The sequence below is a fragment of the Echeneis naucrates genome, chromosome 20 (assembly GCF_900963305.1).
Source record: "Echeneis naucrates chromosome 20, fEcheNa1.1, whole genome shotgun sequence".
NCBI classification, from domain to species: domain Eukaryota; kingdom Metazoa; phylum Chordata; class Actinopteri; order Carangiformes; family Echeneidae; genus Echeneis; species Echeneis naucrates.
The window spans coordinates 8,077,151-8,103,660 of NC_042530.1; the positions used below are offsets into that span (position 1 = coordinate 8,077,151).

General features: G+C 40.5%; 1 protein-coding gene across 10 annotated transcripts in view; it reads left to right on the top strand.

Moving 5' to 3' along the window:
* ncoa2 (nuclear receptor coactivator 2) overlaps positions 1-26,510 on the top strand; it is a 48,515-nt gene that overhangs the window by 10,581 nt on the left and 11,424 nt on the right. For 4 of the 10 annotated variants that reach the window (XM_029528882.1, XM_029528889.1, XM_029528885.1 and 1 more), the window contains exons 2-11: positions 2,598-2,683; positions 10,485-10,592; positions 11,678-11,871; positions 14,965-15,068; positions 17,848-18,025; positions 19,504-19,692; positions 22,098-22,199; positions 23,333-23,473; positions 23,735-23,882; positions 24,376-25,729. In XM_029528882.1, the coding sequence (XP_029384742.1) occupies positions 10,504-10,592; positions 11,678-11,871; positions 14,965-15,068; positions 17,848-18,025; positions 19,504-19,692; positions 22,098-22,199; positions 23,333-23,473; positions 23,735-23,882; positions 24,376-25,729 (2,499 nt within the window). In that variant the 5' untranslated portion in view covers positions 2,598-2,683; positions 10,485-10,503. Of the gene's footprint in view, positions 1-2,597; positions 2,684-7,859; positions 7,986-10,484; positions 10,593-11,677; positions 11,872-14,964; positions 15,069-17,847; positions 18,026-19,503; positions 19,693-22,097; positions 22,200-23,332; positions 23,474-23,734; positions 23,883-24,375; positions 25,730-26,510 lie in introns of those variants that run through there. The other 6 variants (XM_029528886.1, XM_029528888.1, XM_029528891.1 and 3 more) reach the window with 4 other exon arrangements.

The following is a 26,510-nucleotide window of genomic DNA, read 5'->3' on the forward strand; positions in this document are numbered from 1 at the left end:
TTTAGTCGATCCTCTATAAAAGCGGAGGTTTGGCACAATCTTAATCCTTACAATCTTAAATATTACCTATACAAGGTCATAGAAGTATTGACCTCACATATGAAAGGAGCATGGTCAGGGAATGCCAGAATCCAGTTAAAGTAATTTCACTGAATGTCAAATACTCCCTGTAGTGTTTGTAGTAAGCCATTTTTTCAGTTTTGTTGTCTTATTAGTTTCTTTCCACAGTAGCTTCTCATTGATTTTTCTCAGAGGAAATCACTATTATTAAGTGGAATCTTCTCAGCAATTGCCTTAAGTTTATGATCAAAGAACTGACTCATATCCAGTTTGGCCATTTGAAAATGATTACTGTTAAACTAGTTTAATAAAGTGTTTGCACACTGCCTTATTCTGTCACTCAGTCCAGAGATCAAGGGCTGGACTGAGACTGAGCATGTGACAGCATTAAAGCCCAGAGGAAATTCCTCCAGAGGATGAGAACTAAGAGCCATGCAGGAAAGGGAAAAGGAAAAGAGGAAGGTGGAGTTGAGAAATACAAAGTTATTAAAATGCATTAAAAACATCTGATTGACTCTATCATTCAAGACAGGCAGGATTTTTATAGCTATACTATATTTTAATGTTTACGCATTCATGAAAGCAGAAGAATTTATGTGTAAACGCCACAATTTCTCTGTGTTTTAAACCCTGACTCATCACATATTGCAGCAAATTTGTATGCAGTAGTTCAGAAAACGGAATATCACCTTTCAACATGGCTTCCAGCTATGGACTTGTGCAGGGTTCAAAAGGAGAATCGGTTTACTCTCAGTTATGTCAGCACATGACATCACGTGAACACATTCCTCAGCTGGCTCACTTGGCAGGTATTTGGGAGAAATCACCCAGGCCAAGAGGGGCTGGCTGGCTGAGCCTGCATCAGGATACATGTAGTACAAGAGTTCTTCGGCAGAAATGTTTCATTAGCAGCTTTTTTTAAGCTTTGCCAAATGGCCCGACAAAGTCTGGGTTTTTTGTTTTTTTGTTTTTTTGCTTGTTGTTGTTTTTTTTTTTTTTTAACTTAATAGTTCCATTTTCTAATTATCCAAATGGGAATACAATTTAAAATTGATTTTTTTTTTTCCCTTCCTGTCTAATTAATTGTGGGCTATGATTAAAAAGGCACACTGTGTTCCATAATGTAATAGGCCTTGAGGTCACTGAGGAGATGAAAATACTCTTGAGACTTAACTTGTAGCTCCATGCTAACTTAATGCATATAGTTAGCACCAGATGATGTGAATTGTGTGTTATCATGATATCAATTAACTTGATGAAGTTGCTTAAGTTCTCTTGCTGAGAGAGGATTTTACATTTTCCCCATGAACTTGCGAACTTTGCATTCTGTTGACCAATTACATAAACAAAACCATTAGAAAAGTGCATCCATTTGTGTCGAAATATCTGTTTTCCTTCTAATTTGGCTTTTTTAGCTGTGTACTGATGAGTGAGTAAATATTGCTTGGTGATGTTTGGTTTTGAAAAATTGAAGTTTAATTTATACTATACATGCTGTCACATTACATTTTTGTAGGTCTTAATACAGAAGTTCTAGTCATGCTGTTATTTTTCTTAATGATAAAGCATGGACAGCACAAGGTTGTTTTACCCAATCAGGACATAACACTAGACCGAAGCATCCTTGTATCCTTTTCTAAGTAGTGCTTTCAAGGTTATTTTCTGATGACATTTTCATTGAAGTTGTCCGTGTCCAAAGTTTAAGGTCAAATTGTTGGGTGTGGAGTCATTTTGGTATCACTGTCTGGTATTTATTGTTTTGAAGTATGAGGACTGTAAAACAAATTATTTACAAGAATCAAAAACAATTAACTTAAGACTTGAGCATAACAGTGAAACATTTATTGGCCATTATTTATCGCACACTTTTCACCAAGAGCATCAGGCATTTTTCACATTTTCAAATATTACAAATATTAGTATATTACTATTATTAACAGTTATTGATTAATTGACTAAATAATCAGCAGATTCATCAATAATGAAAAAATAATGGCTAAGAATGACCACTAAGGGTGCAAATCTTTTGCTGTCTCACGATTCAATTCAATTCCGATTTTTGGGACTACGATTCAATTCAAAATCAATTTTCAATTCAAAATGATTTGATTCATAATGATCTCTGCTTCAATCTATAGTTGTGCAAAGGATTCTCACAATCTACTCCAGTCTGCTTTGCAAGACAGAATGACAAATGGAGACATTAGTGTTTTCACATTTAACTTTTAAACATTTATCCATGCTTAGATGGAATTGATGCAAATGTTGAATAAAAGCAATATCTCATATTGCTTAAGTAACAAAGTAGTAACAAAAATAAAAGTCTCTTTATAAAAAAAAATATTAAAAAAACACCCCTAACAACCACCATTATTATGTTATTATATCATCATGTATGATCATTATATATTGAATAAAAAAATCGCCCAGTCCACGATAACTCCAATCTTTGGGTATTCCCTCATTACTCTACCTGTAATAACTCAATACTAAATACTATATACTTTATATCAAAAGTTTACTGTTATTTCTTCCAGCAGGGTGAAGTGGATGATGTTTAAAGGTTTCCTAGCATTACCGTCTTGCAGCAATGGCCTGAGGGACTCTCTGGACTGAAACCAAGGTGAGAAGGCATAACCAACTCTCCTTTTATGCAACTTTACTGTGCAGTGTTGAAACTGGATACTCTGTCCAAACACAATGACCACTTGCAATGATGGAAACAAACCCCCCACCCCCCAAAAAAGGGGTTCTCTTTCCTTCTTCCTCTTCTTCTTTGGGGTAATGAAATGTTTTTCATAGTTTTAAATTTAACCTTTATGACTGTCAGTTATAACAGCCCCACTTGTGCCATTTGTTTTGTTGGCCTGTTTCCCTGTCTTTGCTATTTAATGGGATAAGTGCTCCCAGGACGTGCTCTGTATTCTAACCTGTTTCTCCCAAGATTTGCCTAGCTATGGGGGAAGACCATTGATGCTGGCTTTGATATTAAAGCCTCCAGACAATTTTCCATTGCCATGAACCACACAGTTAACTTTGTTTTTATATGAGTATTCAATTTTAACCACAAATTAGCTTCATGGTCTCCCATACTTGTAAAAGATAACAATGTGACATAAAGACCATCTGAATACCCCATCTCTACTCAGTCCCACCTCTCTGCATCTGGTCGTCTCAAGATCCAGCAGATTTGTAAAAGTGAGGTTGTAGCCAATAGTCCCATTGGTCTGCAGTATTCATCTATCTTGAGTGGAAAAATGCCTCACTCCTGAAACTCATTCCTTCTGCAAGATTGTGTTACTTTACAGGCTACAGTTCAGCTGAGGCTGGCTCACATGTGTCTTTAAGGATTACTGTATTGCCAGCAGCTCTTACAACACCACCTTCAGCACATTTATCATGAGAAGGTTGGTTGGATGGGCTGACATGGGGTCGTTTGCAGTTAGCTAGTTGTGTCTCAAATATGCATAGCTTTGATATTTCCTTGCCATCAGTATGAGTCATTTTACAGTATGTGTTCAGAGTCTCAGCCTTGTGTATGCATCTCCTGTGTAGCATAGCTGATGTAATGCACACATAGCTTAAAGGTGACCTGCAGTATAGATGGTAGAGCTAATGAAATTTCCTCTAGTGTCCTACTGTGTTTTGTACAATATCTGTTGACAGTTGAGCCTCATGAATGAAATGCAGTCTAAATGAAATTTCATGTCAATAAAAGCTCTTTGTAGTGCAGCTGAAAAATGCTAATTTATTTATTTGCTTAAAGCAGATGCGTTCTGTGCCTACACTAGTGTCATAAATTGAAACTACTAGCTCATTGTTTGCACCACTCCACAGTAACATAGTGAAGAATACATTCCCTTTATAAACATAGCACAAAATGATATTTACAATAAATAGCAATAGATTATAAACAACAGTAGTTTACAATAAACAAAAGGAACACAGATGCAGATATATAGCTATCCTGATCAATCAAAACAAATAACTATGAGATATCAGCTCAGGATGTGAGTATATTTCACTCTATGGAATAATCTGATTGCCATAGTGACATCTGAGTCTCCCCTTGGCAAATCTGTCAGGCACAGACATGTTGACTAGATTGTTACAGAGAGGTACTTATTTGTACCAGTTAATCAATTTTGCCGTACTTTGATCTTTGTCTCTCTTCCCCCTCTTGATTCCAGCTGTCTTTCCTTTGACTGTTTTCCGCTGAGAGCAAGAGCTCAGCATTCTGGTAACCCACAAAAATTATAAGGAATGGATAAGAAAAACTATTAATTTGCTGTTATATGCAACATTAAATGTAGCCAGTCAGCATTTGGAAATAAATTGGGAAAAACAGATTGAGTGCCGAGTTCTTCATCACAAACTGGACACTCACTTCAGATGTGGACAGTATTATGAGTATTGTGAAATTGGTTATCTTGTGCATTACATCAACAAGTGGAAGCTGACTGAGCAAATGCTTTTCTCATTTAATGGGGTAGTACATTACTCAAAACAAGAGAACTTATCAGATTGTCCATCTTGCAAGCCCTGCTTAAAAACAATCCTAATTCGGTTTTTCATGAAGGACTGTGCAGCCTTTTTAGTTAATTAACATTCGGGTTACTGTCCAGATCTGATTCAGATCAGACCAAAACTTAGCTTTGTGGGTGCAGATTTACAAAACTGACCCCCTGCAGGAGTGCTTATTATGCAGAAACCACTCCCCTTCCCATCCTGCGACATCCTGAAGTGGCTGCCTATGTTAAAGATTCATGAGCGTGATCAGCTTTCACTAAATGGGTGGCCTGGCTTTTGGTTGCACTACAGCACTTTAGAGCCATTACCTTGCAGTGATTCAAGAGTGGACAAGCCCTTGAGTGAGACTAGGTAGAATACAAGGTGAATTCCTCTCATTCTGTTTATGTATGTTTATGTCAGGTTTTTTGAACGCATCGTGTGAATGAAACAAATTCCCTTTTCCTACTGAGTAATCCTGATCACTAGACCAAGACCTGATGGGTAACTTATACACATAAAAAATATAATTAAATAATATTTATTATACAGATTGCAAATACAGCCAAAACACTCAATGGTTGGTGTGAAAAAGCGCATGATGACCTTCTTTTCACTTTGCTCCTATTGCTTCCCTTTGAGCTCCCATTTTTTCCTTCCCACTCTCAATCATCAGTCTGATTCCTCTGTATGTTCAGAGTGATATCTCCATCACTCAAGTCCTGCTAAAAGCGCCCAACATTCAAGGTTTCAGCCTCTCTTAATCCCACTCACTCCATCCTCACATTTCTCCCTTTATTTCCCTATGCCTCTTGCTTGACCCAAACCTAATATCAGAACATCTGGTTCAAGGTAACAGCAGCTGTCAGCAGGGCGAAAGTTCAGTGCAGACCCCCACCCAAGTTGCGTTCTGTTGAAATTGATATTGTTTTTAAATACATGTTTGTCTTTAATACCATCTGACATGCTTCCAACATGTTTCTGTGTGTTTTGGCTCTCTCAGCACTTTTTCTCACCCATGCAAATACTGAGACGTAAAATGAGAAGACCTGAGTCCTCTGTGCCCCTCCCCTGCCATGATTTCTTCTTCAGTTTAGAGGGAAATAAATGGCCCATGCCGTAGCCCTCCAGAATCAGTCTTTGGTGTGCTCTTGTTCTCCATTTCTCTCTCAGGGCCTGTTGTGCCAAGAAGCCATGTGAGGACAGATTACACACCAGCGAGACATTGTTCAGATCCCCACAGTGGTTTTGCACTTTCAAGAAGGGCCCTCATTATTATAGTGCAGGAGACTCAGAAGACTTCCCCAATAGCTTTTGATGCAGTTAAATGCACAGTCATGCCCAGCCCTCTGTGAGCTCCAGAAGCACTGGGTGTGTCTCTATGATCAAAGCCATGCTAACCCACAGGATTACAGGAATGGCACACTGGTACATGTCCTCTCCCCCTGGCAATCAGACACAGATTTTTAGACTCTAAGTTAGTTAATACTAAAGCTACATAGATTTAACAACGATGTAAACTTTATCATTGCCACCTTTCTATGTATCTGTTCAGTTGTCAGTATTGTCAGATATTTTGTGTGGTGTGACATCACAGTTTTTTGACACTGTTTATCCTCTGTTCGCTGGATGTCATTTGTGCCTCAAAAGTGCAGTTAAAATTTTAATTCACTGAACTTCTGAGGTGTTTATTGTAGTGTGATACACCGTGTTGTGTACACGTTGTACCAGCTGAGTTTGACAGGAGGAAATGTTGTCATCTCCAGCACTCTAGGCAGCAGCAGCCTCTTGTTGTCTCTGCATTCCTCCCTGGCCAGACTGGTTGGCTCCAGCTCAGTCCTAGAGTCTGCTCTTGTGACACCCAAGATATAAGCAATGACACACCTATGATCACCTCCTCAAGTGCACCTAGTGCTTTCAAAGTCAATCGATTTTATAAAACTTTTGGCGTGTTTCTCTTTGTGTACTTTTTTTTTTTTTTAGTTTGAAATAAACTAAGTTCATTTCTTTCTATGTGGTTATATACATTAAATTAACTATGCATGTTTTCTCTACCCAAGCATAAGATATGGTCTTGATATTAAGATTTTATTTTGCTGCATAGGCTCTAGAAAATTGGAATTTTTGAAAATCAAAATTGAGCTGTGGAGGCAGTGCTGTTGCTGTTACAGTGGCTTAGTAACCCTTCATTTAGCCTTATGAGTCAGACACACAGATAGACCATGATGATGAAAACCTGTAATGAAGTGTTGAGTTCACACTGACAACTCAAACCTGTAAATGAGAAATGTGAAGAGCAGAAAGTCTCAATAGAGGTGTTTACTACACTTGTGTAGTAGTATAAACCTAAGTTAAGCACATCTTCATAGTAGCAAAACAACATGGAAGAGTATTTGCTTCTGTAAACTCCATGACCCCAGCACCATTTCCAGTCAAATCTTGAGTTTATTTCTTCCTTAGTGACCGGCAGCACATCAGTACTGTGCCAACAACAGCAAGCAGCTGGCCAAACTTGCTGTAAATAGAAGTTCACAGTTTAAGCGTGAACTGCTTATCTTTTTTCTATATAGCATCCCTTTATAGATGATCTTTTCCTCCAAGGTTTATTGAACTAATTGAACTTGTCATGAGGATGGTGTCATCTTTCCTTTTGATATGTACCAAGAGCTATATATCTTCTATGCTCATACAAGGGGATATTAAATTAAACCCAGGTACCTTTTTCCCTTAACTTTTTCTCACCACAATGGGCATATGGTATGAAAAGCTGAGGTGCTAAACCTCAGTCCAGTTCAGAAGAACATCTGTTTAAAAGCTGCTTTGGTTTCATTCATCTTTTCAATCCCAAATTAGTTTTATACTGATTTCACACTCTCTACAACTAACATAAGGCAGATTTCAGTAACTGATGGGTTATATATTTCATCTTAAAATACTAATAAAATAAATTAGCTGACAACTTAATGAACTGTAAATTTGGTAGATGCCTTCCAGAATGTGCCAATCTTTCTTGTACATAATGAGGTCATTCACCCCCACGTACACTACATTGAGTCAATGAGATCTCCCATGTAGCTGTGAATGGCATGCTTTTCATGCATGCCTGTATCTATGATCATTGGTGTTACCACAGTTTCTAACATAGCTCTGAGTTGACTAGATTATCTATATGGAAGCTAAAGCTAATTACTCTTGATTTAATTATTTATTTATTTTATTTTTTTTTCCCCCATCAAAATCCAAAATATTTCGATATACCAGGCTTGTGTTTTTGTTTTGTTCTTTCCCCCCCACTATGAGTCACCGTGGACCAGTTGCTGCACCCTCACCGTCTGCTGCCTCTCAACATGTTATTGTTTACCTTGCCAGCCCTCTTCATCCATTGGCTTATTCTACTGCCCACATCTGCCCAAGAGGTACCACGTTTCCAGTAACACCAACCTATTAGCCTTTACGTCTTACTGAAGTTATGTATGGGGAATCAAAATAGACTAAGCTCAGCTCTACCTGTTATGCTCTATTGTCATCTTCCTGAGTCTGTGGATGTTGTTTGAACATGTAAGACACACCTGCAAAGCATTATGTAAGATACAGCTTCTTTTCTTTTCTTTTCTTTTTTTTTTTTTTTTTTTTACGTTATCTGTCAGTACAATTGGAAATATTCTTTTACATTGTTATCTCTATTGACAGCAGAAATCAGTGTTTCATAAAGAAGAAAAGGAGGTAAAATAAATGTGTTTGAAAACAGGTTGGTATAAAAGGAGACAAAGTGTATGTCCTAAAAAGCACACTGATGCAGCATTCTACCATTCACTTGTTTCCAAATTTAAAATTCTGGAGTCGGGCCCAAAATGTATGAGATTGGTTCAAAGAGAAATGTTCCCTTATTGGCTGTTATTGATAATTACCTCTGTGACACAGCTCTAGAAAGTGCTGACAACAGTGCCCAGATGTTTATTGCTTCCAAGGGATTCAGGGCATTCTGTAGGATTAGAAATCCCTCCCTAGTCTGCTCGTGCAAAGATTGGACCTCTCAGCAACAAAAACAGCTTGCCAGCCTGTTGTCCAGGCTGTCTTGCTGTCTGAGTTGGTGTCATTGAAACGTGCCTGGTACTTCCTGTCTCCCTTTTTTTTGTCTCAGTGTACAATGACCCATAATAACTGCCATGTCAAGGAGATGAACGCAACCAATGACACCCAGCCCAGCGGGACAGCGGCAGCCAATCAGGTTTAGAATCCCCCCGGTAACTTTTGCTGGAAAGCTCAAGCACAACCAATGAGAACAAATTGCCACTTATCTATGATAGTTTAATGGCCAGTTTCTGTCCTCATTAATAAAAGCACAACCTCTGCCATAGAAGCTGAATAATTTCAGTGGACAGCACAGTGCCGAAGCATAAAGACCCCCCAGTTGTATTTAAAATTGCATAATACAAGGACGCATGCACACTTTTCACTCGTCAAAAAAAGTGGTGGAAATGGGTTTTACCCTTCAGAGTCACCTCTGCTTCTCTGGTCAGTCACCACTGCTTTGACTTCATCCGTTTAAGAACAGATTCTACCATTAGCGTAAAGTAGGTCACTCCAGGCCAGTAGGGAGCCAGACTCAAGTTTGCATGGTCACTAGCCCCCCCACCCTCCCCCACCCTTTTTTATTTTTTATATAGTTCAGCCTGCTTCTGCTAAGCTATGCGCTTCCATTCTGCTCCACATTGCACTGTGCTGTACACTGTTCTGCCTTATGTAATGGCTGAGCAGTGAGCGGTGTGTGTCATAGCTGTTTCCATGGTTAGAGTGGCTGAGAGTGTATCACAACACAGCATGCCCCTGCCTTATGCACTGTGCTGGGGGAGAGACTTGAATTTCTTTCTTTGGGTATCTCCTTCATCTGGTTCTCTCTCTCCCCCTGCCACCATAACCCTCTCAAAGCACTGCAGATCACATATTGTGCATGAAACTCTCTCAATTTGTTTTGGATAAATCAGGTGCTAGAATCTTTTCTGCAGCACGCTTTGAGTCATTTAGCCACTATCAGATTTTTGTGCACATGATGGTGGTAATTAATAAGATATTCGTTTAATCAATAATTGATTCTTTCATTTAGTTACATGAAGTTCAGCCTGTACTGAAGAGCAGAATAATATATATTCTGGTATGGTGGCTGCAAAACATCTGGCAAGGGACAGTAATACCCCATATTGCTAAAGACTCTCGACTTGTTACAAATTACTGGCACAATGCATATTCATGTCGTAACCTAATGGTATTTTAACTTAAGCCCCAGAGAGACCCAAGATAGTAGTATGTGGGATGTTGGTAACAGGATCAGCCCACAGCCAACCTGTCCCTTCAGATAGCACAAAACAGTGACAACAACAATTCTTAGTTCCTAAGTAGCTTGACTTGAAAAAGAGCAGACAAGATATAATTTCTTCATGTGAGTTTTGAGTGAGCCTTACAAGCTGGTACAGGTAAAGCATTCTCAGAGGCACTCAGTAAACACAGACACATGTTGTGACTGTAAAGCCACTCCAGCCTACTGTGAGCTGGGTTTGCTTGGTTTCGTGTAACGAATAGGTTTTTCTTGGTACATTGCTGAGCGCACAGTCTGGTGCTGTGGGCAAAGTGCTGTGCTCTCATTTCAGTCCCTCTGGGGAGAGCTGCACCATCAGAGAGCAATGATTGAATCTCTTTCTACGCTCCATTTTCACTCATTTCTCCAGGTTGAGTGCATCAACCTGTGCCCCTAGTACGGGCTGATGCCTGTGTGTTATATGCATATGTCCACAGTGGCATGCTTACACATGTGTATGGTTTTCAATTTTGGTGCTGAGGTTTGGAATCAATCCATCACATTTTGTATGTATTTCTTTTAGATGGAAAAACTTCATTTTCTGTATTCCTTTGTTTTCCAGACGCTGATATGTATTGACGATGAGTGGAGTCGGTGAAAACTCATCTGACCCTGCCAGGGCAGAGTCACGAAAACGCAAAGAATGTTCTGCCGAACTTCTAGGACCCAGGTAAGTTTTTCATGCTTATATGCCACTGACAACTAGAGCTGGAAGTATTACATTTTTCACATTGTCTGCTCATGCATCGCCTTAATTTGATCTCATGCATAACATTTTGCACACACATTCTTTTTAGACTCAATGGCAAATTGATGAGATTTTTGTGAGCAGAGGTCAAAGTCATAGTGACCTCAAACACCAAAACACCCAAACATATATGCTAACTATGGCATAATTATGAGACAATTTAATACTATTGCAATGCACATACGCACACGCATGCACCCATACAACCCCCATATTTTATATAAATATACCCGCACACCCACTCTTCCAGCTTATCCAATGCTATAATCAGGATGGGGAGGTGCTGATGATATTTCCATCAAGTTGTCTGGTTGGCAGAAGCGTATGTTCGCTAGGCAGTAATTCTTGTTAAATCCACCCACTTATACAATGACAGATTTCCAGCCACTTCGTTAGAAGTATACCTGACATTTACACTCCAGCTCCACCTCTTAGTCAGCAACAAAGGCCACTGCTATGCCATAATGTGTGGGTCAAATCCTTTTTTACAATTGCAAGACTGTAAAATAAAGCTTGATCCTTCCATTGTATCTATAGTATCAACCCTGTAGTTAACAGCAATAACAGTGTGCTGTTGTGGCAGCTAACCTCTGTGCACTGGTGTACAATAAATCAGCATAATTCATTTGCAGATGAGCTGCCAAGAATGTAGGTTTTCTTTGTTGATATAGTGCTTCATGTTGGCACAATAAAGAACCATAGGGATATATTTCAAGCCATATGAAGCATAATTAACCCAAGTGTTATTCTTCTTCTGACTCTCCTCTGTGCTAAAGATTGCAGTAAATGTTGCTATCATTTGGTGTGTGCGTGTGTGTGTGCTAAACCTGGTGTTGTGGTTTTGTGGATGGATTTTCTTTGCATCCCTGCTCTTGGTTGCTGGATTGCTTTGGGCTGCTTGTTGACTTCCTATTCATTCTCTTATTCTCTATTTACACACAATTTTTCACTACACATTTTTATCCCCCCTGCTGTTACCATCTTAACTGCAGCATTTCTTCATCCAGGTGTTCTCTCTTCTCCTCTAGTCCCAAGCGGAGCAACGAGAAGCGCAACCGTGAGCACGAGAACAAATACATTGAAGAGCTTGCCGAGCTGATCTTTGCCAATTTCAATGACATCGACAACTTCAATGTCAAACCTGACAAATGTGCAATCCTGAAGGAAACTGTGAAACAAATCAGACAAATAAAGGAGCAAGGTACAAGTGGCAAACTTAAATTTGTTTAAGCTCACTTTCAGCTAGCTGGTATTTTTGAACTCAAGTCTCAGTATCTATTCATTTACTGACTTTCCTGTTGGGTTTTTATGACATACAACTTAGTGTATGTAAGTGAATTTCTGCAAATGAATTCAGCAGAGCTGTAACTATTTGTGCTTTGAATAAGGTTCAACAACATCATGAATATGTTTCCACTGGTCTTGTGGTGTTTGTGCCACAGGTGGCACTATGTTGGCAGAAACCTCAGATTTGGTATAAATATTATGGTTTGGCTCCATGCTCCATGCACTGTAAGTGATGTTGTTATTCAGAGACAGCACAATTTATTTTATGTTCCCTTCATCACTTCATAGTATAATTTGCATGAACACAAGCAGTTTTTTGTTGGCTATTAGTCTCTCCCCTTTGCATTCTGAGCCAGAACAACAGGCAAATGGATTCGAGTGCTCCGTTACATTTTCCAGCATCTCCCTTATTATAGTCTTTAGTCACTACTTTAGGTCTAACCCTAACCCTTTTTTCAACTTCGGTTTATCAGGCCAATATTGACGTCCAAATATTGCTACAGTTTGAATATCAAGGTAAATACTAAATAGTCAATAAGCTTGGCTGTGTGTACTTGAAAAGCACCTGGTAGACAAAAAGTGGCCCACTCGAGGTTTACATGAATCAGACCAGCTGATGATGTCATCTTGATTTATATGACTCAGAGAGCCAGGCATTATGTAATGACGAGCATTATGATGCAAAAATCACACATTGCTATCTGTTCTTCCCCCACTCTACTGTCTGTACTCCACTCCCTCCCTCTGATTATTCCTCTTCTTGCTACAACGTTTTAATGCTAGGCAAGAGTGACATCCCCTGCCTGCCCCTGATGGCATAGATGTGTTTGTGCAGCTGTCACAGTAGACAGGCTAAAACTCTTCACCTCTGCTTTGTTCTCAATGGCCAATCAGATGCACATTTTTGATCCACACTAAATGTGTTTCACCACATCTTGCACAGTAAAAGGCCCAGTAATTTCAGCTGCCATTCTTTTTTCCTTCTTGTACTACATGTTGAAACATGTTGTGAGGCTGTGTAGGATTGTTTGTAGTGCATCTCCTGCTCTATTGGCTAAGTATTTTTCTTTCTAGAGCACCATAACTGTATAAAAGATTATCTTTATTTTTATGTCTGCAAAAGAAGACACGTATGTGATTTAATAACTTTAATATGATTGGTAATACAGCCCTGCAGAGAACTGCAAAGCAAAGAAAATATGGCCCCCTACTCGGAGCTGTTAATTTATCATTGTTTGTTTCGCTCATTTTCTTTCATTCCTAAATTTTCCATAAATAAAACCACAGACGGAATGTGTGCTAAGCATATGCTTGCTTTTTTGCGGCAATTTTATTGCACATTTACAGATAGTATGTTGGACAATTATGTTTATAAAGCCTATAAAATAATGTCATAGCATAGAGGTTTACAGGATCCTTTGTACTCTCGGCCTCACTGTCATCAACACAGTAAAATCTCTGCTCTCATTGGCTGGAGACGGACATATACAGTAGCTAGTGAGCTGCAGCCAGTACATTGTTCATCATTATTGATGGAATCACTTTTATTAATGATACCTGGAAAAATACAAAAACGCGTGACATCAAATTTTTACAGCCAGAAATGACCAAATGGCAAATATCTTGCCAGTTAAATATTACGTAGTTATTTATACATTTATAACCTGATATAAGTGATCAATTCCTCCCTCAGTCTGTGGCACAGTTCTGCAATGGGCAGAAAGACAGTCAGGGCCACACTGACATTGAGTGATTGGTCTGTACCCAAGGCAGCTGTGCTGGTATACTGGTCCCTGCTGGGCCTGTAGAGGTCCTGCTGATGCACACATCATTAATGCAGAAGAGATGAATGTGTCTATGTGCTATTGCATGAGCCTACAGAGGAGGAGGAAACCTGCATCTGGGTCAGTTTTCATACATCCACACCTAAGAAGAAAAAAAATGAAAGAATGCAATTACTTTGTTTGTTTTTGCTCTTCACACATTTTCTCACTAAATAGTCAGCCATTTTGTTGGCGTGGTTCAACAGTTAAATGTGTCCCTCCCAACAGCCCACTCATATTCCGCCTCTCATCGTCATCTCTAAAAGTAGGGCAGCCTACGCTCTGAACATAAGGCTTCTCTGCATGGTTATTAACCCAATCATTCACATGGACAAATGCACAGCACCATGGTGCAGGTACAGTTCACAGGAAACATGATACACAAATAATGACTTTTTACTGAAATGGTCAACTGACTCTTTTATTTAGGCTGCAGACTTAAAGTGAAGGTGCGTTACTGATAAGTTTTAAATCCAGTTACCTGTCCAATTAATTTATTTGTTAATATCCAGTTTGAGTATACTGAAGGCCAAATGTAATAGGCATGTAAGCTTGCAGGGCAACATTGCAACAACGTTATCTGAGAAATGCTGTACACAAGGAAGACAAGGGAAGACTTGCTGATATGTTTTTCAGCCCCTATATATAAGCTATTGAACTCTTATAGCTACTATTAATAACTCCTTTTATTCTCATTTTGATTAATTACTATTAAGAATAATAATTCTACTAGTACTTGTAAAGTTGTTAAGAGTGGCTCTGCTTTTTGAATACATAACTCTCTACTCTATTTGGAACAAGAGTTGTTTACACACTGTCACTGTGTTTCCATAATAGCCTTTTTTTTGTGCGTGACAATGCAATCCATCCAGTGGCTGCCACCAGTGTGGCAGCTGTGCACCCTGACACACACATTTACAATAACCTTTCACTCCGCTTGCTGCTTGGGTGTAAGCTATAGCAACCCGTTTTCACAAAAGCACAATAAGTCTTTGCTTTGTAACCAAAATGTTACCGAAATGTTTGGTAAAATATTTGTCTAAGTATTGGGACATCCTTTTTTTTTTTTTTTTAAACGTTAGTTATTATGTTAGATTCTATGTTGTTTTAAATCAGTTGAATGCATTTGTCTGGTTTGTTCTTGGTTGCCTCTAAATCTCAGCCACCGGCTCTCCCATCAACAGAAAAAGCTGCCGCAGCAAATGAGGAGGAGGTACAGAAGGCCGATGTCTCATCAACAGGCCAAAGTGTGATTGATAAAGATGCCCTGGGACCAATGATGCTGGAGGTGAGAAAAGGGGCCTCTCTTGCTTATTCATAGTGTCATATCTGATGTTATGAAATACCACACACACTGAACACTCCATGTGAAGTGTCCCATCTGAGAACTCATACTGAAACTCAGATAGAATATACATTATACACTATAAATCATGATTGGTATATAATGAAGAGTGCCATCCAGAGAGAACAATCACAAATGGACCAGTAGTGGTTGTGGGTGAGTGTAGCTGTGTTGCGCAAAAGCTGCCAGCATCTTGTATCTGCCCTGAATTGGCTGTAAATCACCGAGCAGAGCAATGGCCTCGTTGTCCCACGGAGGGCCACTGAAGTGCTTACGTATAATGGGAAGAAAGCAACAGCCTGGCGAATGAATCAGTCCATTGAGCCTGTCCTCTCACTCACTTCCTCCCTCCCTTTCTCTCTCTTACTTGTTCGGTTCTCCTTTCTCTCCCTCCCTCTCCATATTCTCCACATTTGCCTCTAGATCTGTCCTGTCATGGAATATTTATAGCACTCCTGGTCCAGCGTCACTGAATCGACATGCTAACTCGCGGCTAAATATAGCCCAGCACAGCCTGCATGCTTTCCCATCTGTCAGCAGCCCCAAAACACAGCAATCAGCCATTCACACTGCTCTGCTCTGGCCAGTCCCCATTCTCCAGCATGGGCTCATTACAGGATGCTCTGAGGGGAATGGCTGTCGGCAGGAAATGCACCCACACGCCCCATGACCCTCCTCCAAGGCTGTCCACTGCCCACACACAGGCATGCTCAGAAAGACGAAGAGGGCCATGAAAAAAACATCAGTGTGTTGTTGCTTTATCCTTCTGGGAGCAAGTCTCTTCTATCACGGCTGTTATGACAAATTGTTTGTATTCCTGTAAGAGTGCCCTAAATGGTTACTGTTGTGTGGTATATGACCCATTAGAGGGCTGAGTATGATTAGAATTTTTAAAGATATAACATAATTTTTATCATCTGATGGCACCTCCAGACTGAGGTGGTTAATCTAAAAAGTAAATTAAAAGCCACACTGTGTGACATAGACACACTAAAGCTATATAATAATAATGCTTCAACTTTGTTGTATATTTTATTTTAGGCAACAATGCAAGTCAAAACACAAGAAAACCCTCAGAAGTTGTGAGATTATCACCCTGAATTTCTGAAAGTCTCTGTGATGTAGAAAGATGTGTAGAAGAGTAAACATATTTTCAAACATATTTTTTGTAACAAAAAAGAACCAAACCTGGCAGCATTGTCAAAACACAAGTATTCATACATTAAACTTACGGCTAGAGTTGGCAGACCTCTTGTGTCAAACAATAATGTGCATTTAAAAAAAAAAAAAAAAATACACTAGTCCAACCAAACCTTCAGTGCCACATTCCGGTTCCTGCCAGTTTTTCATGCACAGTGCTTTCCACACATTTAGGTCAATAAAAAAAAAAAAAAAAGTTTCAAACTTCTAAATTGGACACAGTTAAAGATTTAGTTTCACTTGTTTTGTAGTGAGACAGTAATGCATTGTCATGCTTAAAATATACCATGATTAGTAAGGATGTATGTAAAGAAAAAAAAAAATACTGTTTTCATATCATAAATAATCAAGACCCATACTGCCATCACCATCCCATACTGCCTTCACCATATCAATTCACTACCTTCTTTATATTGCACTGGGAGGGAAAGAAATAGAGTCATATATCAAGACAATAGGCTGGGTACAAAATAGAGCAGGCACGCAGAGTGGAGTGGCTCAGAGTGTATTCATTCAGACTATATTAATTTATGGAGTCTTTAGTCATCCGTACAGTGTATATTTAAGTGGGACATTGTAAATGAAAGCAATGTCTAACATTATTTTGCAAGAGTGTCGGGTAGAAGGCAATAGTTGGCACTAGAAAGTGTTTGCAATGCTTGTATTTGTCCTACTTGTCCAGTATATGGCCTTTCTTCTCTGGGAGAACTTGCATAACGATGTTGCATTTTGGAACCATAATTTTCGATGCTTTGATAAATTAAATCTCATCTAATGTGTGTTATGCAGAAAAATATGAATGAATATTTGATTTATTCTAACTTAATACACAAAAAATCTCCACTAATGATAATACATGTAATGTAAGCCGAGGTGAAAGTGCAGTTTGTGTAGGTAATGATTATATAAGCAGAGGTGAGATGCAGACACATTGCCAGGAGACTCTTATCTTGACACCACCCTTTACAATTTTACAACAACCACAATTCCTTCTTTAGAGGCTCTGGGTGATTTGATGGCCTAATTGACACCATCTTGTGTGTAATGGCTGACCTGGGGCTGTATTCTTTCAATTAAGTGCTCCCCCTCCTTCACAGCCTCCAAGCTCTGCAGGCACGTGCTTTTATCCTGCTTTCTGTCAGCAACACTAATGTTGAGCATCTGCAGGAGAGATGGCTGCACCAGCACACTGTATTAATAACCTCTTTTAAGACACTATGCAGATGTGCAACTTGAATAGCTTGTTCCTATTTATTTATTTGCTACTGTTGACTGCAGACAACTAGGCATGCAAATAAACTACAGAGCTCAATCTGTTCTTTGTACATAACACTAGAAAACCTGTGATTGAACCAAATATCAGGGTCAGATGGGCCTTTTTATTTGTATTAGAAAGAGTACTGGTGGAAAGTAAAGGTGCTTAAATTACTTTACTCTCCTGCACTTAGCTTCCATTTCACTAAGGATTTATTTTATATTGTTGTGAAAAATTGTCAACAAATGTCTCTTCCTCTTCTTCCAGGCCCTGGATGGCTTCTTCTTTGTGGTGAACATGGAGGGTAACATTGTATTTGTATCTGAGAATGTGACCCAGTACCTGCGCTACAACCAGGAAGAGCTGATGAATACCAGTGTCTACAGCGTGCTGCACGTTGGTGATCATGCTGAGTTCATCAAGAACCTGCTGCCTAAGTCCCTTGGTTAGCCTTGATCTTGCTTTGTCACTTATGTTCCACCTATCTCCATGTTTCTGACTCCACATGTATGTCCTCAGTGTTGCATCATTTTTACCACTGTATCATTTACACCTTTGCCTCATCTCTTTTGTTTTGTCTGCATAGAGTTTCTGAATACCTTATTTTTTGCTCTTTTCTCTTCCTCCTGTTGAGATGGGTATGTTGTAGGTGGCTGTTTGGTAGTTGTCAGTTCATTAAAACATGAATATATTCATGGTTGCAGAGCTTTAAACTGGCTCTGGGAAAGCAAGCTGAATGCAGTTGTGTAAGCTTTACATCCTTAGCGTGTAAAACATTAAGATTTTACATTTTCTCTCACTGATGCTTAACCCAGACATTCATGCTTCCTCTTCTCCATCCCTCCTTTTACAACTAATTGACTTCCTTTTCCAGCTTCCCTCCCCTGTCAGCAACAGAGCTGCCTATATTCTCATCTCATGCCCTTCCTTCCTCCTTCTCTTTGTTGTTTTATTATTCACTCTTTCTCTCTGGCACTCACCAAGTTCCCATTTTCATGTTCTCACTTCTTCATTTCCTGGTCCCCAGCCCCCTCAGATGGGTAATGCTATGATAGAGACGTAGTAACATTACTCATCTTGTGAAAACAGGCCATTTATTTTTGTATGATAGATTTTTACTTTTTTCTTACGCTATTTCAGTTTTGCCCTCTCCTCTCATTGCCTCTTCCATTTAACAACCTATCTTTACCTTTTCTCTTCACCATTAAAGGGATGATTGTAATGTATGACGGTCCACCTCTTTCTAAGTCCCTTCTCCCTTTTCTTTCGTTTCCTCCTCTCTTCTCTTCTCTCCTGGTGCTTTGGATTGAGGTCTGAGTGCCCAGCCATCTGGGTGGGAGAGCAGCACAGAGCAGAGTACCCTGGAAACTATCAGTGGGCTGTGTCCCAGATACTGGGAGATTATCAATGCACTGAATGAGATCACAAACCAGATGGAGTGTGATGGGAGTTTGCAAGCGTGAGATGAGTGTGTGTGTGAGAGAGAGAGAGTTTAGATGGCTCTTATTCTTTTTCTGTGTGTATGCATGTGCATGCTCTAACTTGTGTACATGCGTGTTTGTTTGTGCATGGGTAAGTGTTGGAAAGAAGAAAAAAGATTGGCAGTTATGATTTAGAGGACATGCATATGGAAGCCTGGCATGGTTGTGCATAGATGGATGGTGTAGGATTCAGGGTTCTAACTCTTTATTATGACTGATTGTTCCCCAACAACTTCTCTCTCCTTTTACACTTTTTCCATCGTCTTTCTCCCTGCCTTGCTCTTAATATGTCTTTTACATGCAGTTGGGTAGCCTCTCTTGGCTCGCTCGTCGCTGCTTCTGATTTCCCCATTTGGTTGTTCAGTTTTGGCTGCAGTGAAATTTTTCAAATAAAATCCCCAGGAGGCTACATTGAAAATCTCCCTGTCTCCTTTCCCCTTAGTGAATGGGGTGCCATGGTCCAGCGAGGGTCCAAGGAGGAACAGTCACACATTCAACTGCCGAATGCTGGTCAATCCTCACAGCGAGAGCCAGGATGAGCCGCACGAGCATGAGCCTCAGCAGCAGAAATACGAGACCATGCAATGCTTCGCTGTTTCAGAGCCCAAGTCGATCAAGGAGGAAGGAGATGGTATGAAACAGAGTATATAGTAAAGTATATAGAGAGTAAGAAGGTTATTTAACACGAAAATACTGACCCCATGAAGCAAGCTTGCTCAAGACTAGTTTGGCATCTGTTGAAATACTACTCCTGAATATAAAATATTGCACCAGTCAAGATTAACTTTGCATATTTGAATGTCAATTCTTATGATTAACTTATGATTAATCTTGACTGATGATTAAGTCAAGATTAAGCAACTCTAAATACCTTTGGAATTGAGAAACACATGGATGAAAATGAGAAAGAGCCTGGTTGACATCTCAAGGCTTCTAATTTAATTTATCCTGTAATACAAAAGTTGTTGGTGGAACAATTTCTGAAACAGTCACAAGTCATGGTGTGCAGCAAAAGTTATCAGACAAATAGACAAACTAATACAACAGAGGGATGAAAGATTGCTATCAAAATTAACTTTGAATACTTCTGTATCATAATAAGGCATCTAGAAATTAGAAATGTAAACCTTGACTATGAAATAAAGGAGTTAAGATGCTTTCCTGGGTCAAAATAACTTATATGGGATGGCTGAAGATCTGAACAGGAAATGTTTTTTAAAAGCTAAATGGAGTTGCAGCCATTCACTTTTACTAAGCATAGATTAAGGTTTAACCTCATAACCTGCCTTGTATGTGAAGAGGGTTATAAGAAACTGACAACGAGCTGTGCAGCTTAGATCCATGAAAAGTTAAGTGACAAAAGGGAGATGAGAGGCTGGGCAGCTGTCATTAAAGCCTATCTATAATTCATGTACAGTCCTCACAAATCATAGCTTATGACTCGGAGGGAAGGATGTGTTTTAATCATGCGTATAGCATCAAGGAATCCGTCTTCTGATAAGCTTCATATATGATTTAATGAACACAACAGCACATTGGCATGAAAGAATTTGGAAGCGGAGAAGGAAATAAGCTGCATTTGTTGTAGCCGCTAGTATAAATATCTGCCAACCTTTCCCGTGGAAATGATTTAAATTGTATGTTGTCTCTGATGTCCTTTCAGTGTACAGTCACTGGAAGGTCATGGGGCTTTTCCAGAGTTTTTCATGGCTTTAGACAGGAACTTGAGAGCCTGTAGTTTGAGTAAATTTCCATCGCAAGTGACTATCATCCATCCAAAGATTTTCAGCACTTTGTAAACCCCAGATGCATAATGCTCTCAAAACAAATACTATATTCTATATCTTAACAACCTAAATCCTGTTTGTTCAGAGGCTTTGATCAGAGACCATATTCCCCCCCCAAACTATAACTTGGTGCTTTGTTAAAACAGTAAGTGAAAATACAAATGTTTCACTCCAAGTCCAGTCTCAACCTGTCTTTTCCTCTCTCTGGCTTCCTTTGTGCACCAGCTGCCTGCCAACTATACTTTGGCAAATAGAAAACACTAACTAGGACCCAGGCCAGAGTGTATGCTAGAGTGTGTTAGTGTGTGCAGTGCACTTATATCTCGAGTTGTGAGGACCTATATTTGTTACCATAGTCATATTTTGGGCACTTGTAAAATTTTGGAGTCCCTACAATGTGACTCATTAAATTTTAATGTCAACTCTTGTTGTAACATTAGGGTAAGATTATGGTTAGGCAAGTAGTACTTATGGTTTAAGTTATCGTAAGTCTCCAAGAAATTAATATAAGTCAATGTAATGTCCTCTAAATGATGGAAACACAACTGTATGTGAGTGTGCCTTTGAGAACTAATGCAGAATCAAAGCTTGCAGTCCTAGGTAGACAGAAGGAAGGAAGAATTTAAAGAAATTTGCAAATCAGTCAGCTAGACCACCCATGAAGTAATGTTAAAAGTCAGAATGAGGCACGTGTCATCCCATTTGGAATTGTGGGTACTACTGGCACAGGAAAGTTAGACTTTTAGACTTTTTATCTCAGTCCTGGACTTGGCTTTGTCGTGTGCGTGCGTGCATGTGTGTGTGCATGCTTTTTAGAGGCAGGTCTCATGATTGAGTGATGACAATATTTAGTATGGGACCACAGTAGGGGTCATCTATGTGAGATGGCACTGCAGGTGAAACCAGCCAGGAATGCACATGCACTTTCAAAGGTCACACTTCATCATTTCCGTTGTCAGTGATAGTTGCTGCTCTTCATGAAAGGAGCGGAGCTCTGATCCCCATGCTCATTAATAACTGTATTAATTATGCTGCCTGGGAATAACATGCATTTCATTTTCTTTCCCTCCTTCTGTCTCTATCATTTACACCCCATCTTCTCCCCCTCCCTCCCATCCCCCCTCATGCCTTATGTCTCTGTCCTGTCCTCTTTGTTACATCCACTACATCATCTTTCTCCACACATTACCTTGTATGCTCCTCTATTGTCCCTCTCTTCTTTTATTCATTTCTTTTTTGTAATATATAGACTTTCAGTCGTGCCTGATCTGTGTGGCTCGGAGGGTGCCCATGAAGGAAAGACCTATGCTTCCCACGCATGAGAGCTTCACTACGCGCCAGGACCTGCAAGGTATAGAAAATGGTCACAGAGCAAAGCACTGCAAAAAAATACAAACGACAAGGCAGCCATCTTAATTTCTTTGTCCAATCAGTTTTTATCTTATACGACTGGTGGGTTATGCCAGTCATAGTGACCGTTTAATGTCACAACTGCATGCCTACCAGTTTGCAGGTCATTTTTATACAGTAGTGCAACTAAAACCCCAAATGAGGCAACCCCTCCCCCACACTACGTCATCCCATGTCGACAGCCCATAAATCTCCTGACACTACAGTTTAAGTAGTTAGAGATTATTATATCCTTGGTAAAGATCCTTAGAAATGAGTGAGTTTGCCCCCTTCTACGATGTGGGAGGTAGAGTACCTGTCTGAACACTGGTGCAGAGATCTAGAGAATTGTCTGTTGTGCACGTGGTCTTTGATTTGATTGTATGGTATGTGTGTATAATGCTTACACACATACAAAACACCCATGTACAGGCATTTTTGAATGTGGGGGGAAAAAAAAAAGTTTCATCTCTCTGATCTTTTGCCTGACAGATCTTGCTGAGCGTAGTGTAACATTGAAAAAAGTTCCTGTGGTGATTGTTTGTGTGACAAGTCTTTACTCAGTTCCTTTGGGTGTCAGCCCTTGAAATCAATTTCTGCCTCCATTTAAATTGGAATCCAATGCGTTACAAGTGTTGCAGTGCTGTCATTGAATGTGTGTGATTGCACATGTACACACAGTGATATATTTGATGGTATCTAAAGACATTTTGACCCTTAGAATCAACCATTTTACCTGTTGTATCAAGCATCTAAATGACAGACTGACTTACTTTCCACTGACAGTGTTTCTGTTGCACTTCCCTGTTTAATGTGTTGGAGTTCCAACATTCCAACTACAGCAGAAGATATTTCTAAGTCTCGCTCTTGCTTGTGTAATTAAAGCGTAAAATCTATTTCTTCAATCTCAAACCACAAAGCTGTTGTAGAGCAGAGTGGCCAAGTGAAGTTCATCATCTGCCCAACAAGCTAATCTATGTCAGAGAAAGGCATTAAATCCCCATCAGCTCCGTTAGTGTGGGTTTGTTCATGAGTATAGAAATCCCTCCTTCCATGTCTGACTAAGGCCTACTTAATCCGGTCCTCTGTGTCTAGGTAAGATAACGTCCCTGGATACCAGTCTGCTGCGGGCGTCCATGAAACCAGGCTGGGAGGATTTGGTGAGGCGCTGCATCCAAAGGTTTCACCTACAGAATGATGGCGAGATGTCTTTTGCCAAGAGGCATCAACAAGAAGGTAGAACTGATTACAGAAATGACTATCCTGTTTAATACTTGGCCTTTGTTCTCCAATTGGTTATTCTGATGCTCTTGCCAGACATGATTTGGTCTTGGGCCCCTTTAACCAAAACTAATGGTAAATTAAGAAAATTAGATAAATGCAATAACTGTAACAATTTTTATACCAGATACAGCAAGAAAACATAAAGCATGATAATTCTATACATACAAATTAATCATCGTTTGTCTACTGATAAAAGTGCACATGTGTCCACAGTGCTCCGCCATGGTCAAGCGTTCAGCCCCATCTATCGGTTCTCCCTCTCTGATGGAACCATCGTGTCAGCTCACACCAAGAGCAAACTAGTGCGCTCGCCTGCCACGAACGAACCCCAACTCTACATGTCCCTGCACATTCTGCAACGGTATGTCTCACTATCTATGCTTGTGTCGGAACTAGAGACAAATTTGCAGTATGAAGGTGGATATCTGTTTTAGCATGTCACTGCCCTACAGCACTATGTATTCTGTGTGGATGGAGTAATGCATAAAATCATGCTTGCCAGTGTCCTTGGGTCTCAGGGGATAATGTCACAATGATGCATAGTTAATCCAAAAACAAAAATCAAAAAGGTCTTTTTCCACTTTTTCCCTGAGTATTTGTGGTTGCGTTTACTCTATTTGCTCCTGAAAATTCTGTCACAGAGTCAATGAAGATTTTAAACAACCTACATTAGTATTTGTTGTGATTTAAGAACCCAGCAGGAGGGTCCCATTCCAAAAACAAATATCACTTGTACTCAATGAACCCCAAGACGTTGTAGTGTTTTTCTGTTTTCTGTTGAAAAATGTTGGTGAAAAAGAAACAGAAAACTGAATTAATCAGCTGGGTTTTCTCTGTTTGTTTTTAACCTCTAGAGAGCAGACAGTCTGTGGAATGGGCCAGGATATGGGTCCTGGCAATCAGGCCACAGGGATGGCTCCAAAACCAATCAACTCCTCTACTCCCTCCATGACTCCTCCAACCCCAGGCAGTTTGCCAGGTTCGGGGATTCAGGGCCAAGACACTACCATCAGCAGCAACAGCATGCCTTTTTCCCCTCCAGGTCCTGCTGGCCCCAGAGAACCAGCAGCAATGGGCCATATGCAGGGCTACCGCTTTGGCTGTCCCCCACCACACAACCACACTGGGGGTATGCAACCGCCACAGCAGGGCCCAAACTGGAGGATGAACAGTCCCTCACGTGCCAGCCCTAGTCCAGCTGGAGGGCCTCATCCACCACAACAGAACTCCATGCTGTCACCTAGGCACAGAGGGAGTCCTGGGGGTGCAAGTAGCCCTCGAGTAGCAGGAGGCCTGCACTCACCATCCCCAGTAGGGATGTGCAGTGGTGGACCTGGTGGACCAGGTAGTAGTAACACGACTAGTGCCCATGCTAACAGCTACACTAGCAGTTCTCTGTCAGCTCTGCAGGCTCTAAGTGAGTGCCATGGTGTAGGACATGGACATGGTCCCCCTCACACACATGCACTGGGGTCTCCAGACAGGAAGATAGGCTCCCCAGCTGGGGTCACACCAGGGTCAGGGGTTAACGCTCATCTGATGTCAAAAATTGGTGGAGGCAGTGGTGCTGCTGGTGCAGGAGACTCATTCGGCCCTCACACAGAGGTGGTTCAGGGGCACACCCAAAGCCAGGCAGAGAGCAACTTAGTTGAGCCCAAGGAGGAGAGAGATGTGCCCCCTGAGGGCCACGATGCTCACAGCCGAATTCATGACAACAAGGGCCACACCAAGCTATTGCAACTGCTCACCACCAAGCCAGAGCCTTTAGAGACACCCCTGTCTCCTGGTGCAGGATGTGAGGGCAAAGACCAAGCTGGGACAGGGGTTCGGGGTTGTCACACAGCAGGGAACACTCATGCCACATCCCTCAAAGAAAAACACAAGATCCTGCACCAACTGCTTCAGAACAGTACATCACCTGTAGACCTGGCCAAACTCACTGCAGAGGCCACAGGCAAAGAGCTGGGCCAGGATCAACCCCAAGGTGGAGGTACTCCAACTTCTGGGGCAGAGATTACTCCCAAGCAAGAGCCGTTGAGCCCTAAGAAGAAGGACAATGCCCTGTTACGGTACCTGCTGGATAAGGATGACACTGTACAGAAGGACAAGGTCCCTAAGCTGGAACCTGGTGAGGTGAAGGTGGAAGGTGGCAAAAACACCCACGTCAAGTCAGAGAAACAAGACGCAGGATATGACCGGGCTGAGCAGGTCAGTTTTCACCATGCCTTGATCTTTACCGTGTGCACATTAAGGAGAACAGTTAGGTTTAGACATTGTCTTCCTGAGTTAAAAAAAAAAAAAAAAAAAAAAACTTGTATACCTCATAATTTACATTTTTGGACTGCCAAAAGTTACTGGAACCCCGTTCATTAGCCCAATGCAAAAACCAAAACTTTATGCCCTCTGCTGCTCCACTTGCCTCTTCTCTCCATCTGAACATCAATCTGGGTTAGGTAGCAGATGTTGGCTCCTCAAAGTCTCGTTTCCACACCGGATGTTACAGCTAAATACACAAATGGTCTGGCAGTGAGCAGGTCAAACAGAAACTATCCATAGTCAAATTCTGATTTACTTACATTGTAGACATATACATTATAAATTGAAGACATGATGCATGTGTTTTTATTCATGTATATAAACACATCTGGTCCTTTGACTGCCTTTGTGCTGGCAGCAGAAGCTGAGTGAAGCTATCCGCCAGCTTCAAACAACTGTGACATTTGGAAGGAACCCCTGTGGTTCTCTAGCCATTTGATCCTGTTTGCGTTTGGCAAGAATCCTCAGGTTTGGCACCAAGCTCAGGTCAGACCTGGCACTGAAAGAGAGAAGGAGAGAAAAGAGTAAAAGAGTGAGCAGGGAGGGTATTGCTGGTAAAACTTAATATTTTAGTGAAAAAGAGACTTAAGATCTCTGATTCTCTATTGCAGGAAAAAACCAGTGTAGTGTAAGACTCATAACCTCTCATACAGGAAATGATGTGCTCTACTAA